The sequence below is a fragment of the Mesocricetus auratus genome, unplaced genomic scaffold, assembly GCF_017639785.1.
Source record: "Mesocricetus auratus isolate SY011 unplaced genomic scaffold, BCM_Maur_2.0 Super-Scaffold_100007, whole genome shotgun sequence".
Classification (NCBI taxonomy): domain Eukaryota; kingdom Metazoa; phylum Chordata; class Mammalia; order Rodentia; family Cricetidae; genus Mesocricetus; species Mesocricetus auratus.
In genome coordinates this window covers 60,441,273-60,456,043 of record NW_024429191.1, presented here as the reverse complement: position 1 = coordinate 60,456,043, position 14,771 = coordinate 60,441,273, and the positions used below count along the sequence as shown (strand labels likewise).

The window sequence follows — 14,771 nt, the reverse complement described above, 5'->3', positions numbered from 1 at the left end:
GCCATGGAGTTGGGACCTTAGTGATAGGAGCAGAATTCCCAGCCTGAGCACAGATATAGTGGGGAATGCCTACAGAGCAACTGGCTCTGTGTGTGTGTGTGTGTGTGTGTGTGTGTGTGTGTGTGTGTGTGTAGTTTGGACCTTGCTGATAGAAGCAAAAATCCTAGGGCCAAAATGGCACATCTGGGTTTCAATAAACACCAGCCAAATCAAGAGTCATTTTGTAGGGAACACAGCCCCACCTCGCATACAGTTCTCTAACAACTGCAATCTTTGCCCCACCCAAGTGGATTGGGATTTTCAACAAAAAACACAACTCAGTGGTAATGAGATATGCATGGATTTTATGAATGCCCAAACCAGTTCACTTCCATTTAACACCACACACCTTACATCCACAATAACAACATCCTCCCGACAATACAAAAACATTTCCACAATGGTGGCCTTTGCCAGATATATGGGGAGACCACAAGAGGACTTAATCAGGACTCACACAAAGGAATCTCCTCAAAGCTTTAGATATTAAAAACGACATGTAAGAAAAAGTTGTAGTGAAATATTTTGTTACATGTAATTAGTTTATACTAATATAATACCCTTTGACTTAGCATGGTGGCATGCACCTTTAAAATCCCAGCACTCAGAAAGCAGAGACAGAGAGATCTCTGTGAGTTTGTCAGCCTGGCCTATAACTTGAGTTCTAGGTCAGCCAGAGTGATACAGTGAGACACTATCTCAAACAAACAAGTAAACAACAAAAAGAACTGCTATCCATGAAAAATATGCTTTAAAACCCCAATTATTTACATGTAAAGTGTTTTAAGATATTAATAGTTTAGTGTATATTAATTGTGCAAAATAATGGATTGTATTATGGTATCTTCACACATGTCCATAAGCTGCTTTAATCATATTCACCCCTCTATTGTCCTCAGTTGTCCCCATCCTATTCCATCACATTCCTCAATAGTCTGCCATCTACTTTCATGTCCCCCTTTAAGATTTTGCGGATTTAAGAAATTACACAATGTTTTTGGGTCTGGCTTACTTCACCAAACAGAATGACTTCCAGTTCCACCCATAAGTAAATGACGCCAAGTCCTTGGGGAGCGGTGCTGCGATGACCTGAGAGCACATGGAGATTGAATCAAGTGTTTCTTAGACTCTGGTTCAGTCTCAAAAGGTGGGATTGTTTATGGTTTCAGGGTTGGGAGGATTTGGTCCAGGTGCTTTATGGCATCCTGAACCCACTTCTGCTTGGGGTCAGCACAGATATCCTTGCCCAACTTGGTCTTGAAGCTGTAGAAGAGAGCAAACAGTCAGGAGGATACTCTGAAAATTCTCCCCTTTCCTCCTCAGACCTTCCCAGATCATTTATATGGGGTGCAGAGGTCACTGTGGTACAAAACGATGGTCAGAGGAAGGATGGGGCCCCAGGCTTGACTTCCGCTCTTGATGGCCCAGTAACGATAGATTCTCTCTGCTTGAAAGAACTACCACAGCCAGGAACCTGTTCCCATGCAGAGAGCTAGGACTAAACTCTTTGTGCTGTGAAAGCTCACAGATTGGGTTACAGCTTTTAAACTGTCTGATTCTGTAATCAGGACACAGCTCTTGACTGTGTGCCTAGGAAATGAGTTTGAGGCCAGTGTTTATGTGTTTTGGGGGGGGTGTCTACTCACACTATGGCTCTCAGGGTGCATCTGCTGTTGGTGATTTTTTTGTAGCTTTTCAGCAGTGGCTTGGGGATCTTCTTACTGGTCATAGCAAAGCAGCAGGAAACTGGGATAGAGCCTACATTGGGGAGAAGGAAGTGAATAGGAAGAATGAGCCATCTGTGATCCATGGGTGTTTTTAAACATGACTTTGTAGGAAGAAAGTTAGGAGGAGGTAAAGGCTAAACCCAGGTGGAGATAAAATCACGAAGCCCTGTATCTTTGATGTGGGATACTCCCCTCCCTCATGGTCCTCTGCACAGAGGGGCCCATCATCTCTGGCTAGATGTAGTGGACACTATATTATATTGGTAAACTGCGATGTATTGTTGAGCTCGCTGAAGGCCCCAGAAGCAGGTTTGCCCTCCATTCCATTTCAGAGCTAAGCATGTTTAAGTCAAGTTTTCTCCCCGACTTGTGCGGCAGAAGGATGAGTGTCTAACTCTGTGACAGAGAGGAGAGAGTAGCAGAACAGACCACGAGGGACAGTAGTGTGGCCCAGAGAACAGCTAGAATGGAGACTGTCCCTAACAGGACATGAAGAAGTTTCAGCCATGGAGAGGTGCTCAGTGGGGGACTCCAGCTGACTGCCCCAGGGGCTTCCACAGCCAGTTCTGCTGGTTTTCAGCCCCAAGTTTGATGCTGTTACCTTTCTCTTATATTTTCTTTCCAGGGACAGGCACTCTACTCTGTCCCTGGGAACACCAATTGACAGCTTCAACAAGGCTCCCCCAGTCAATTGCTGCTGGGTGTTTTGAGCACTGAATCTGAGGGTATTCTCCCCTTCCCCATACCCCCTTCCCCGTGTGTGTGTGTGTGTGTGTGTGTGTGTGTGTGTGTGTGTGTGTGTGTGTGTGTGCCTTTTATTCTTACTTGGTATGTGTTTAAGAAATACTCTCTCAATCAAAACTTCAAGTGTTGCTGCACAGACCACTCCTCAGGCCCATACGGAATATAATTGTTGTCAGGATCTGTGAACTATCACTCTGTTTTAAAGGAGTGACTCATAAAAAGTGAAAGGAGTGTGCACAATGCGGAAGGGAGTAAAGGTGCACCCACAGACACCTGGCTTCCTATGTGACCACCACTAGAACAAGGGATTAACCATCTTCTGTGCCTAAAACTACAATTTCAGGGTTAACATGTAAAGATTTTGTCTCTCTGTGAACATTTCCTTCAGCCCTTTATTGTTTACAGAGTGTTCACTGATCAACGGCATTGGTTTCCCTGCAGGCTCTGGCCACAGTTCTAGAACATTCTCAGGATGGTAAGACTAGAAAGGAGAAAGGTAAGAAATTCAGATGATAAGACAGCTTGCCTGAAAACAATAGAAACAAATAAACACAGACAAACAAAAGCCCAAACCCAAAAACCTTGATAGCTTAGTAATATGTATGGTCAAGCAATGTTAATTTGCTACACAGTAGCATGCACACAATTCTCATTCAACTCTTACAGAAATGAATTTTTAAAGTAACGAGATAAAATGGAGGGTTAAAATGTAAATATGTGATTAAATTTTTATTAAATGAGAATAATTTTAAAAATAAATATGGATTTTGTGTGATAAGACAAAATACAAAAGCTTAAATTCAAGTCACACAAGGTATGAGTGAATTATACAAAGCACTCGGAGGATAGGACTTAATAATCCTGTAGGCTTGATGACAGGAAGTTATTAAATTTTCTACAGGTATTGATTGCTCCTGGCAACATTTACAAAAACTGATTCAAAAATCAAATATGCAAGACTCATGTCTTTGCTAACTTTGATAGACTGGTTCATACTTGGGAAAACTATATTTTAGCAAAATTAGGATTAATTTAAAATTTTTCTTTGCCCAACCTTTATTTAAATGTCACACAAGAGTTAACAATGTAGGAATGGTAAGACTGCACTCCTGGGTGTTCAGCAAACACAACTTGGAGGCCTATAGCAGTGGGGAGAAGAGGACTAGAAACTAGAGCCAGTATTTCAGCCTTTGGCCTCCAAAGTAAGCCAGGACCTGCATGTTGGAATCCCTCCAAATCAGTAGTCCTCTCGATTGGAGAGGCCAGGGAGTCTTCAGAGACTGGACTCTAAGCAGTGCACATCCTGCAGGAGTGGACAGTCTCCAGATCAGGACATGTTTTCTCCACTTCCAAAGGAAGCCATATGGTCATCAGGCCATGAACCGTCCCTTCAGAGAGCACAAGTATCAGGAAATAAACAAACTAAACTAATGGCGCCAAGGCGCTTCTCCCAGCACCCAAGAGCAATCCCCTAAGGAGTATCCTGTGACATAAGGAGGAGTTTTTCTGTGGTTAACCACACGGTCTTAAACACCCAACATAAAAGTTAGTATAACCACAGTAAATACAGTCATGCAAATGACTGGCTTTGGTCAGTTTAAAAGGGGCAAGCTGTCAAATTTCGTAACAGTACTGATTGGTTTCACCTGGCCAGTGTTAAGCCCTATGTTCCATAAGACAGTCAAAACTATAAAAGAGGAAAGGCCCACTATAAAACAATAAGCAGCTGAAGGTTTATGCTTTTCCCTTAAAAGATACCCCTCCACTCCAGATAAACACCCATGCATACCCATTTATTTATCTGTCAGCAAAAAGTTCCTGACACTCCCTGCCTCCTTAAATGGCTAATCAGGTATGTTTCTTCCATAAATCATTCATAAGACAGTAGATCCTTCAGCATTTTACTATTTTAATTCTACTTAGTTTCTTTGGTCCTTCATTTATGATTGATGCCATCTGGATTCTAAGCCCTAAAACTTCAAATGATGCAGGAAAAGGCTGCTAACTCTTGACCACCGTGCTGCCAGGTCACGCAGAATAGTTCCGTACATTCATCCCACAGTGTATTAAATCAATCCACCTTATTTGTCCCCAAATAGCAGAGATGGCAGCACCATATAACAACATGTGGGCAATTTAAGAGCTGAACACACTGTACATTATATTGTTAAATCGTTATGTGTTGTTTGAGATCACTGGAAACTGGCTCTGGAAGTGGACTTGCCACCCCCTACACCTCAGTTTCTGACAAAAATCATGTCTAATCTCACAGAGTTCTTCAAGCTCTCTTTGCTTGGGAATGGACTAGTCCCCTAACCTCTGAACTCTTTGACAGGGAAGGGGGAACAGCCAGACACCCAGGAATGAAATATTATGCCCTTAAGAACAGTTAAAAAGTGACATATTGCCAAGAGAGGTTATTATCATTTATCCCGGATGTAAAAGTACTTGTTGTTGGGAAGAGAAGCCAGATGTTCAGCTGTGGGAAGCTCATCCACAGAAGTACAAAAAGGGAACTCCCTTTTCCTACTTCCCAGTCAGTTTCAGATGGGTGCTATGAGCTCCCCGTTTAGCAGTGTTCTGTGGGTTATTATTTGCTTTTTGGTTTGGAAGCCTCACTCGAGAGACCCTATCTGTTGGGAGCCCCAGATGACTGCCTTAAAGGGGCTCACCTAGTCATTTTCTGCTGAAGGTTTTGAACACTAGAATTGATATTTTGTGCTCTCTTTCTCCATCTATTCTTTTACTTTGGCTTGCTATCATTCTTTCCTTGCCAGAACACAAGGGCACAGAAAAGGCCCCATCACTCTGATACACTTTTATTGTCATTAAGAGGAGTACACAGTGATATGATAGTCTCAGAACCAGCCATCAAATACTATCCATTGTCTGTTCTCTGCGCACAAGTGGGCTTTCACTCTTGGCCATTTTTGTTGGCTGGCAGCTTTAGTCAGTTTTGTTCATAGGGAGAGGATGAAATGGCATGTAAAACTTCTGAGCTGGCGGCTTTAGTCAGTTTTGTCCATAGGGAGAGAGAGGATGAAATGGCATGTGAAACTTCTGAGCTTGCAAGTGTTGCCTATGGAGCCCTTGAGCACTCTTCCCCTTTGCTCCCCAACCCAGCCCGGGAACCTAAGTATATTGTACAAAAGCCGAGCACATGAGTTGATATTACTCGCTATGAGCCATTGTTGATTTGCATTAGTTCACACCCAGTAAAAGGAAGTCATCCAAAGATAGGAAAAGGAGGTAAGACACAAACACCTACAACAGGTTCTTAAATAGAGTCAAGATGAATCCATTTGAGAGGGTGTCTCAGGGTCCCTTCCTGGTTTTCCCATTGTTTTTCTCTTAGAATCCTGTAGAAACTCTTCTCCCTAAATGGGTCCTTCTATATCACGCTATACAAATTCTCACTGTGCCATACCCAGACAGTGTGAGGGGAGACTGTGTATGTACTTGGCATTTGCCTCAATAATCCTGAGAGAGAGAGACAGAGAGACAGAGAGACAGAGAGACAGAGAGACAGAGAGACAGAGAGAGACAGAGAGACAGAGACAGAGAGACAGAGACAAAGACAGAGAGACAGAGAGAGACATAGAGAGGGAGACAGAGACCATGCCAATTCTGGCTGTTTGACTGATTAGGGTCCCTTGTCCCATTTTTGAATTGCAGAGTTAGCAGTGAGTCTCTGAAAAACGTCCTGGCATTTGGATTAGGAAATGGCTGGCCTCAATAGGGAGGAAGGAACTTACCTGGGTGAGCCAGCACCTGGGAGGTGAAGGCAGTGGCCACAAGCAGCAGGCACAGAAGCCCTGTGGAGATCTGCATGGTGGAGGGAGACAGCTGCAAGTTTCTGTGTTGGTCTCAGGCTCTCTGCTCTGCTGGCTATTCTGCCTACCTTTATAGGGAGCAGAGTGGGTGGAAGCTTCCAGAGAAGACTTTGCCTGCACAAGGTCATGAAGGAGGGGTCTTGAGCAGTGGAGCACAGGCCAGTTCTTGGTAAGACAGCAAACTGAAGAAATACAAATCCATGGGTGGGACTTGGCATCTGCCTGGGGATGGGAGTGAAAAAGGAAGAGATTACTTGATTATGAAATGTAACTTATCATTACACAGCATGAAAAAGAAGCCAGAGAATGAAGTGACATGGGGAAACCAGTGGATTTTCAGAGTCCTCCTTGGTCTCTGTGTTTACTGGTGGCCTGGAGGGTTTTGGAAGCCAATAAAGTCCCCGGAATGTGCCCACTTAGAAGCAGAAAGAGTTTAGTGCCCTAGGTGTGAACATTGCTGCATGTCTGTAACTCAGAAAACAGGCAGGATAGTCTTGCTTGTCCTTGTTACATAATCCAGTGGGCATATAATCTTAGTGCCCAGGAACTTAACATCATGTGAGACAGCGAGTGTAGGAATATCTTAGAAAACTAGGATCACACTTGGTTTGAGATACACACACACACACACACACACACACACACACACACACACACACACCATCTTAGTATGTACACATCCTTCTCCAAAGAAAGTAACTGCTTCCTTTGCCCTGGTAATCCCTACCAATTCCTTAGCATCCCCCTTTTCCTGGTTAGCAACTATTCAAATACATTCTAGTATGCCTCCTGGAACCAGGAGCAGTGTGTATCTGTCTTGGATGGGCAAGCTATGTTCCCAGAATGAACTTTTAGAGAAAAATCTCTACCATCCTGTGCCTGAGTGGGTATGTATATGATGAAAATTAGATGCATCACGGGGAAGGACTATGTGCAGCAAGAAAAGTCTTACACAACCTAAGCCTGCCAATCAAAATGAAACTATCCAATGCCCCTGCCCTGTCAGTCAGCTGGACCCTCAGAAGGAAAGCCAGGGAGTATGCTGACTTGAGCCTCCGGAGCCGTCTCACTGAGTGCCCACTGCTTACTTACAGGACATCTGCACTGGATCTACTCTGTGCCTTGTCCATTTTGTGCTTTTGGACAAAACCTCTGGCTGCTTTGCTCTGGCTCACCCTGAGCACAGCACTTCAAGAACCCCAAAACATCTGATCCGTACAGATCCCACCACTTCTGACAAGGAACTTTCAGAAAAAAAATAAGTTAATGCCTTCTGACCTTGACTTTCCCCCACAAAAGCAAGACCCCTAAAATCTTCATTTCAATAAAAACATCTTAAGTGAATTTGATAGCCATACCTAATTGAAAATTGCTGATCTAGAAGATGGTAGATTAAAATGAAGGAAAAAGACATGACTGGGTAAATATCTTAAATATTAAAAACCAAAATAGCAACGGATAACAATCTGCTATAATTGCCTAGAGTCCTAGGGCAAAGCGCCTCCAATAATCAGGTAAAAAAACAACAACAGGAAAACAAAGACAACAAAATACCTCTAGGCACCTCACATGAAAGTACAATTTCAGAAAACCTTATACAAATTTAATATGGGCAATGATGGTTACCTGTTCCTTTTGCCACTTCCTGTGCCATCATCAATAAGAATAACAATTGAATATAATCATTCTAAGAAGCTCTTCTGATAAATAAAATAGTAAGTTTTTGATTGCTATCCAAAGGCCTCTGAAAATGTAAAAAATAGTCATTAGTTGCAAAAACATCTTTCCATTTATTCCATTTCACATTTAGGGTTCACTGTTAGCAACAAAAATGTTGACAGGTGACTCAAACACCTAAACTAGGATTAATTGAGGATAAGAAACAAGAGTTAGGCACTTGCTAGGAAGTAACAGAAAAAAACATTTAAAATAAAACTCCTGCATAGCAAATATATTGTTCTGGAGCTGGTTTTCGTGTAACAGAACATGTGACTGGTGTCTTCACATCATAAGGACTCAAGGGACACATAGAAAGACAGCCTTCTAGTTTATCCCCATCCTCTGAACACACAGCAGACAAGGTGTCTAATGGCTTCAACACATCACAGACAAGGAACACAAGAACTAACTGCTTATATTCCTCTATGCAAAACCCTAGGCCCTATGTAGAAGCAGCTGTAGGAGACGCAATGCCTTAAATATTGCAGCTGCAGTAAATTACTGTGTTTAAAGCTAGCACAGGGGCACCATGTGATTGGTTCCTGGCTTTTTCTGGGGAAGTCCCACATCAAATTGACTGATCTGTAAAGGTTACATGGGAAGATGTGTTAAGGAGTTGGGTTAGAAAAAGGCAGTACTCTGGTCCACTAGTGACGTCTGCCCTAAGCACTGGACTACAGTGATCTTTCTGGCTTACAAGCACCATCTGCAGTTAGTCAGCAATTACTTTAAAAGGAGCCAAATAGAAGCCAACACACTCGATCTATCTTTCCTGTTTCTTGCTGCTCAGTTCCAGGTGGCCTAGTATCAGGGGAATAGTGGATCTAGGATGCCTGAAATGCCATGGCTATGTTACTGATAAGCTTCATGCTATAGGTAGCTTATCTACCCTCCTAGTAGGCTAAGATGGGAAGGATAACCAAGCCTAACTCAAAGGGTTACTATGACGATTAAACCCAGTAATATAGAAAGTACTTTAATGTAAAACAAGGGATAACTAGGCTACAATCCACAGCCCCAGAGAAGCTAGGTAACAAAGAGGACCCTAAGAAGGATGCATGGGTTTCCCTGGGAAGGGGAAATAGATGAGATCTCCTGGGTAAACTGGGGGTAGGGGTTGGAGGGGAGGTGATGGGGGATGGGAACATTGGGGATAGGGTTGGTCAAGTTGGGAGCAGGAAGGTGGAGGAGAATAATAAAAGAGATATCTTATAAGAGGGGCCCAAGAAACCAGGTGCCAGGAAAACTCCCAGGGATCCACAAGGATGACCCCAGATAAGAACTCCTAGCAATAGTGGAGAGGGTGCCAGAACTGGCCTTCTCCTGTAATCAGATTGGTGACCACCCTAATTGTCAACAGAGAGCCTTCATCCAGTAACTGATGGAAGTAGATGTGGAGATTCACAGCCAAGCCCTGGGTTGTGCTGCTGGAGCTCCCAACTGACTCAGGGAGTCCAGTTGACAGAGGAGGGATTGTATGAGCCAGTGGGGTCAAGATCATGATGGGGACATTCACAGAGAGAGTTGGCCTCTGAGCTAATGGGAGCTCACAGACTCTAGACCAGGGAGCCAGCATGGGACTGACATAGATCCTCTGCACGTGGGTGACAGTTGTGTAACTTGGTCTGTTTGTGGGGCCCCTAGCAGTGGGATCAGAACCTGGTGCATGATGTGGGTTTTTGGAACCTATTCCCAATGCAGGGATGCCTTGCCCAGCCTTGATGCAGGGGGAAGAGCTTAGTTCTGACTCAATATGATATAATATGATATGATACGCTTTGCTGACTCCCATGGGAGGCCTGACCCTTTCTGAACGGAGGAGGAAGAGCAGATGGGGTCAGGGATAGATGGAAGGAGGGGAAGGGAATGGGAAGAGAGGAGGGATGGGAAAACTGTGCTTGGTATTAAAATAAATCTAAAAACTTTTTAAAAAGTGAAAGAAAGTACATGAAAGAATCGACATCTCTATTTTAGGTTCTCAGTGCCTGGCTGCTAAGCATTTGTCATTAGAAAGTGGATTTTATGGGCCAAGGGGTGCTAGAAAGAGACTGTGTCTAGGTAGATGATCTCCTCCTCCACTTGGCTCTTAGATTTCCCCCTACTTCCAAGGAAGACAGCATACCCTTGAGACAGCTTTAGGAATTCCTGTGTTGCACATGAGGGAGGCCTGGCATTCCAGAAATTATGTCAATGTAAGATATTTATAACATTCCTGACCTCAGAGGTGTCTGGATGATGTCATTAAATGATTGTACACACTTAGCAGGAATAATTTTATAGTCCAGTTGGGGGTATAGAGTAACTTTTTTTTTCTACTTTTCTCATTGAGCTCTGGATTTTGATAGCAATCCAGAAACCTCAATGAGAATCAGTAAAAATAATGTTGAGACATCCAAGTTCAGCAGCTGCTCCATCCAACTGCCTGGCTGTTCCTGGAAAATGGGAGGGGTCAGAAGTGGGGCTCCCCTGGCCCTTCTCTGCTTCCCAGCAGTCACCAGGAAAGGACACCTTACTCACCTGTAATGTGCTCCTGTGTCTGGTGAACTGAGAAGGAGGGGTTTGGTCAGAGAAGGACAGGCTCTATGTCCCCCAGGGGAAACACAATCTTGCATTCTTCAGTGTTTCTTTAAGGAATGCAGAGAAGGAAGGGAAAGGTCCCTGGAATCTGGGCTCTTGGCTTTGACTTTCTCAGCTCCAGATTGTATCTACTGTGTCCAAGAAGACACGGGGTGGATTTCAGCTCAGCAGTAGAAAGCCTGCTTAGCACACACAGGGTCTGGATTTAATCCCCAACAAACAAAAGACAGCAAGAGCATAGTCAGTCCCATAGAGTCTTGAAAGAAATGTAGACAAGTATTTTTATTTCGTCCCTTTATTTAAAAGAAGAGAGAGGTGGGAGATGAGAGAGTGGGAGGGAGGGAAGAAGGGGGAGAATTGAAAACTGAGGTCTGGGACCAAAGGTAAAGACTCAAAGTCTCTTCTATGCACTTTAGGGGTAGTGGCTCTAACACCTTTCTTGATTCCTTTCTTATACTGTGACGATTCTACTGCACTATAATGCTTGCCTGCGTGTGCTGCTTGTTTTGTTGTCAACTTGGTAGAATCTAGAGCCACCTGGGAAGAGGGAATGCCAACTGAAAAACTGTCTCTGTAGGACTGGCCTGTGGTCATGTTTTTCAGGATTTGTCTTGAGTGGTGATTGGTGAAGGAGACTCAGCCCACTGTGAGTGGTGCCTCCCTGTATAAGGGGTCTTGGGCTGTATAAGAAAAGTAGCAGAATGAGCAAGAGAGGGGATTAGTAACCAATATTCCTCCATGGTTTCTGCTTCAGGTTCTGTCCTGAATTCCCTCAATGATAGGTTGTGGCCCAGTAGTATAAGCCTATGCAAACGTTCCCTTCCTTAAGTTGTTTTTGGTCATGTTGTTTATCACAGCAACAAAACATTTGGTTTAATCTTGTGCAAAACAGGAACAAAGAAAGACCTCTGTTCTCAAGAGTTTCTGAGGCCATGAATAAAGTTTTCTGCTGTTTTTTTTTAAGGAAAATGAACCCAACGTTTAGGGAATAGAAGGCTTTTACAACATTAACCTGTAAAGTCTAAACCAACCAAGGCATCGGGTTTTCTAATTGAGAACACTTTTAAAAGAGGAAAATAGGGACTTCGAGAAATCAAATTTTCTTCCTCTTCTGTGAAACCATTTATGAAAGGGAGGCCCTTTCCCAGGGTTGGCTTGACTAAAACATAGACTTCTTTCTTTAAAGAAAGATTATTTGTTTGTTCGTTGTTGTTGTTATTGCTGTTTGTGTGTGTGTGCACACGCACATGTGTTTGTATGAGTGTTCTGTGTGCACTTGTGGGAACATGGAGTTCAGAAGATGGTATCAGGTGTCCTCCTCTGTCATTCTTCACCTAGTCCTTTGAGGCAGAGGCTGTCCTTGAACATGAGGTTCATGTTTTCTCTGCAGTGATGTCCCAACAATTCTCCTGTCTCTGCAACCCCCCATCTTGAAGCTGGGGCTACACGTATTGAGGGGGATGCATGACTTGGTATTCTGGTGTTCGATTCCCAAACCCTGTCTTCATGATCACACAACATATGATCTCAATCACTTAGACATCTCCCCAGCCCCAAATTTTTTATTTGAAATCCTCTCATTATTTCATGATTACACATATCTCTTTGGGGCTATCGACTCTTCTCTTATGTAAAGGTGGGACACTGAGGTGCACAGCAGCTAGATCCCTGAACCTGCTGGCCACAGTAATACCAGCCAGTACTCCAGTAACAATAGTACCAATCTCTGTCCAATCTCAGCAACACCTGCTTGTAGTTGCATTGCAGCTGGATAATGCTTAATCAACTTACTTTCTGCAAAATAGTGCTTCAGAGATTAAGGATGAGTGAAAACCACAGCAGTGACTTGGGACTGATGTCTCTACATTTACTGAGACATAGTTTACAGAACCAGGCATGGAAACAGCTTACATCACTTCTGCCTGAATGCCGTTGGCCTTGACTCCTCACTGTATGACTCTGGTGTGACTCTAAACTAAGGAATTAAGAGGAGCATGTATGCCTGCCTGTTGCAGAGTATGTTTCCATCAGTCTGTCCTTCCCACACATCCCATAGACAGAACATAGCTATAGTAGCTATGATCTTTCTCATTGCTGAGACAAAGCACCTAATAAAAACAACTGAAGAAAGACAGGTTTGTTTTAGATCCCAGTGTGAGGGTTCAGTCCATCGGGGTGGAAGGGATGTGGGGCAATTGATCACACTGCATCAGTAGAGAGAGATGGACACTGGTGCTCAGTTCATGTTCTGTCTTTCATTCAGGCTAGATCCCACCCTTTGGAGTGGCACTACCCTCACTTACAGAGGGTCTTCCCATCTCAGTTAACCTAATGTAGCAATTCCTTCACACACACACACACACACACACACACACACACACACACACACACACACACACACATCTGTCTCCTAAGTGCTTCTAGACCCCGTTGAGCTGACAATGAATGTCAACCATCCCTAAGAGTGATGGCTCAGTTCCTATGGTGACACAGCAATCATCATCTAAAGTGTGTGGGGTCCCTTGGGGATGGCTGATCCTCTCTGTCAGATGTGGATTTGGATCCATCTTGTCCAGTGCCCTGTGTGCTGAAACAAATCATCTCTACACAGCATGTAAGGTTTTAGAAGGAAAGCATAGCGCATCCAGCTCCGTGATTGACAGGGCTCTGCAGCAATGCCACAGCCATTCTAGGCTTGCCTCTTACCTCTAAGAACACTCTTCTGTCTTTTGCATCTTGGCTTCTGGTTGCCCTGGTGAGATCCTTCATTTTCTTTCTTTTGCCTTGGCAACTGCTGAATGGGGCATTGAAGGTAGATCTCAAAATTTGTACTCAAGCCCTCAAAGAATCAGCCCACACTACTTTTGTCAAGTCCCAGTGCTTCTGGTATTTTTAAAGAAAGTCTAAATTCATATATCTTCATTCAGGCAAGGGTCAACTTCTCTGCCCAACACTCCCTGTTGGAATCTTTGTTGTTGCTATCCTCTGTGTTTTGTTTATAAGTATCTAAGTGATACTGATGTTAGTGTGAGAGCTATTCATAGTCTATATATCTTGATTTGTGGGGGCCTAGGGAGATGAGGCACAGTCTAATCTTTGAGTCCCATTACCCTAAGGTCACCACGATAGGGGAGATACTTCAATTATGGTGTGTTTGTAGGGACCAGGTCTGAAAGTGGCTTACACCATTTGGTTCCTTACTCCACTGGTTAGTATTCCTTCACAAGGCCCTCATGTAACTGCTATTTATCTTGGGGGTGCTCTGCAGTCTTGGGGACTATGCTCATTTTGAATTGACAGTAACTTTTAGTCTGGGCTCACTCATGGTTTCATTGATAATTTAGTATGATTTTTTTCAATACCTTTGGAGGTTTCTCTTCTTGGTACTCAACCAGTTCCTAAATGTATGCCTTATTTCTCACTTCTTTTATTCCATTTTTATTTAAATTAAAAAGCAATCTTATTTTACATACCAATCGCAGTTCCCTGTCTCTCCTGTCCTCCCATTTCCCCCACCATCTCCCCACCCCACCCCCCCATCCATTCCTCCAAGAAGGTGTCATTTCTCACTTCTCAGTGAGACATTAGGCTTGCATAAACAAAGTTATATTTTGTATCTGAATTTTACCCTGTCATTTCGTCCAGTGAAGAGGATTTTACACAAGAGGAGGGGAAAGACAGACAGACAGACAGACACACACACACACACACACACACAAAGAGAGAGAGAGAGAGAGACAGAGACAGAGATTTGCACCCACACAGACTGCATTTTCTGAAGTGTAAATCTTTGAATTTGTGGGCTTCATTCTCTTGTCTGTAGCTCAAGGACAGTCAGTTCTTTCCTAAACTGTTTTCCTTACAGCAATACTTGACAAATGCAGACAGAAGCAATCAGCATACTATCAACACACGTTTTACAAAATTTCTGTTTGGAGCTAAGATTTCTGTGGACAGACTCTAACAGCTTTCGTGCTTTGGAACATGGGCCTTCATCATTTCTTTTTTCTTTTTAATTTGTGGCTATAAGCAATGACCAATAATTTAGAAATATGGACTTCTTCACTAGAAATTGACCCCGTGGGATACCTTGATCTCAGGGTCCCAAGGCTGGAAGCGTAGGCGTTTTGCA

The 14,771-nt window shown here is 43.5% G+C and overlaps 1 protein-coding gene across 1 annotated transcript; it reads right to left on the bottom strand.

Moving 5' to 3' along the window:
- Positions 1-327: 327 nt before the first annotated feature.
- Positions 328-6,529, bottom strand: LOC101839133 (eotaxin). The gene is made up of 3 exons (XM_005076966.4): positions 6,266-6,529; positions 1,686-1,797; positions 328-1,302 (listed from the first exon to the last, which is right to left on the bottom strand). The coding sequence occupies exons 1-3, from the start codon at positions 6,339-6,341 to the stop codon at positions 1,197-1,199; spliced, it is 294 nt and encodes a 97-aa protein (XP_005077023.1). The 5' UTR covers positions 6,342-6,529; the 3' UTR covers positions 328-1,196.
- Positions 6,530-14,771: the final 8,242 nt, after the last annotated feature.

Bases quoted from the DNA above. Each gene is read 5' to 3' on its own strand.
- LOC101839133 (XM_005076966.4), bottom strand. From the start codon at position 6,341: ATGCAGATCTCCACAGGGCTTCTGTGCCTGCTGCTTGTGGCCACTGCC. The intron at 1,798-6,265 runs GTAAGTTCCTTC...TCCCCAATGTAG, and splicing joins CCAGGTGCTGGCTCACCCAG to GCTCTATCCCAGTTTCCTGC. The intron at 1,303-1,685 runs GTGAGTAGACAC...TCTCTTCTACAG, and splicing joins TGCACCCTGAGAGCCATAGT to CTTCAAGACCAAGTTGGGCA.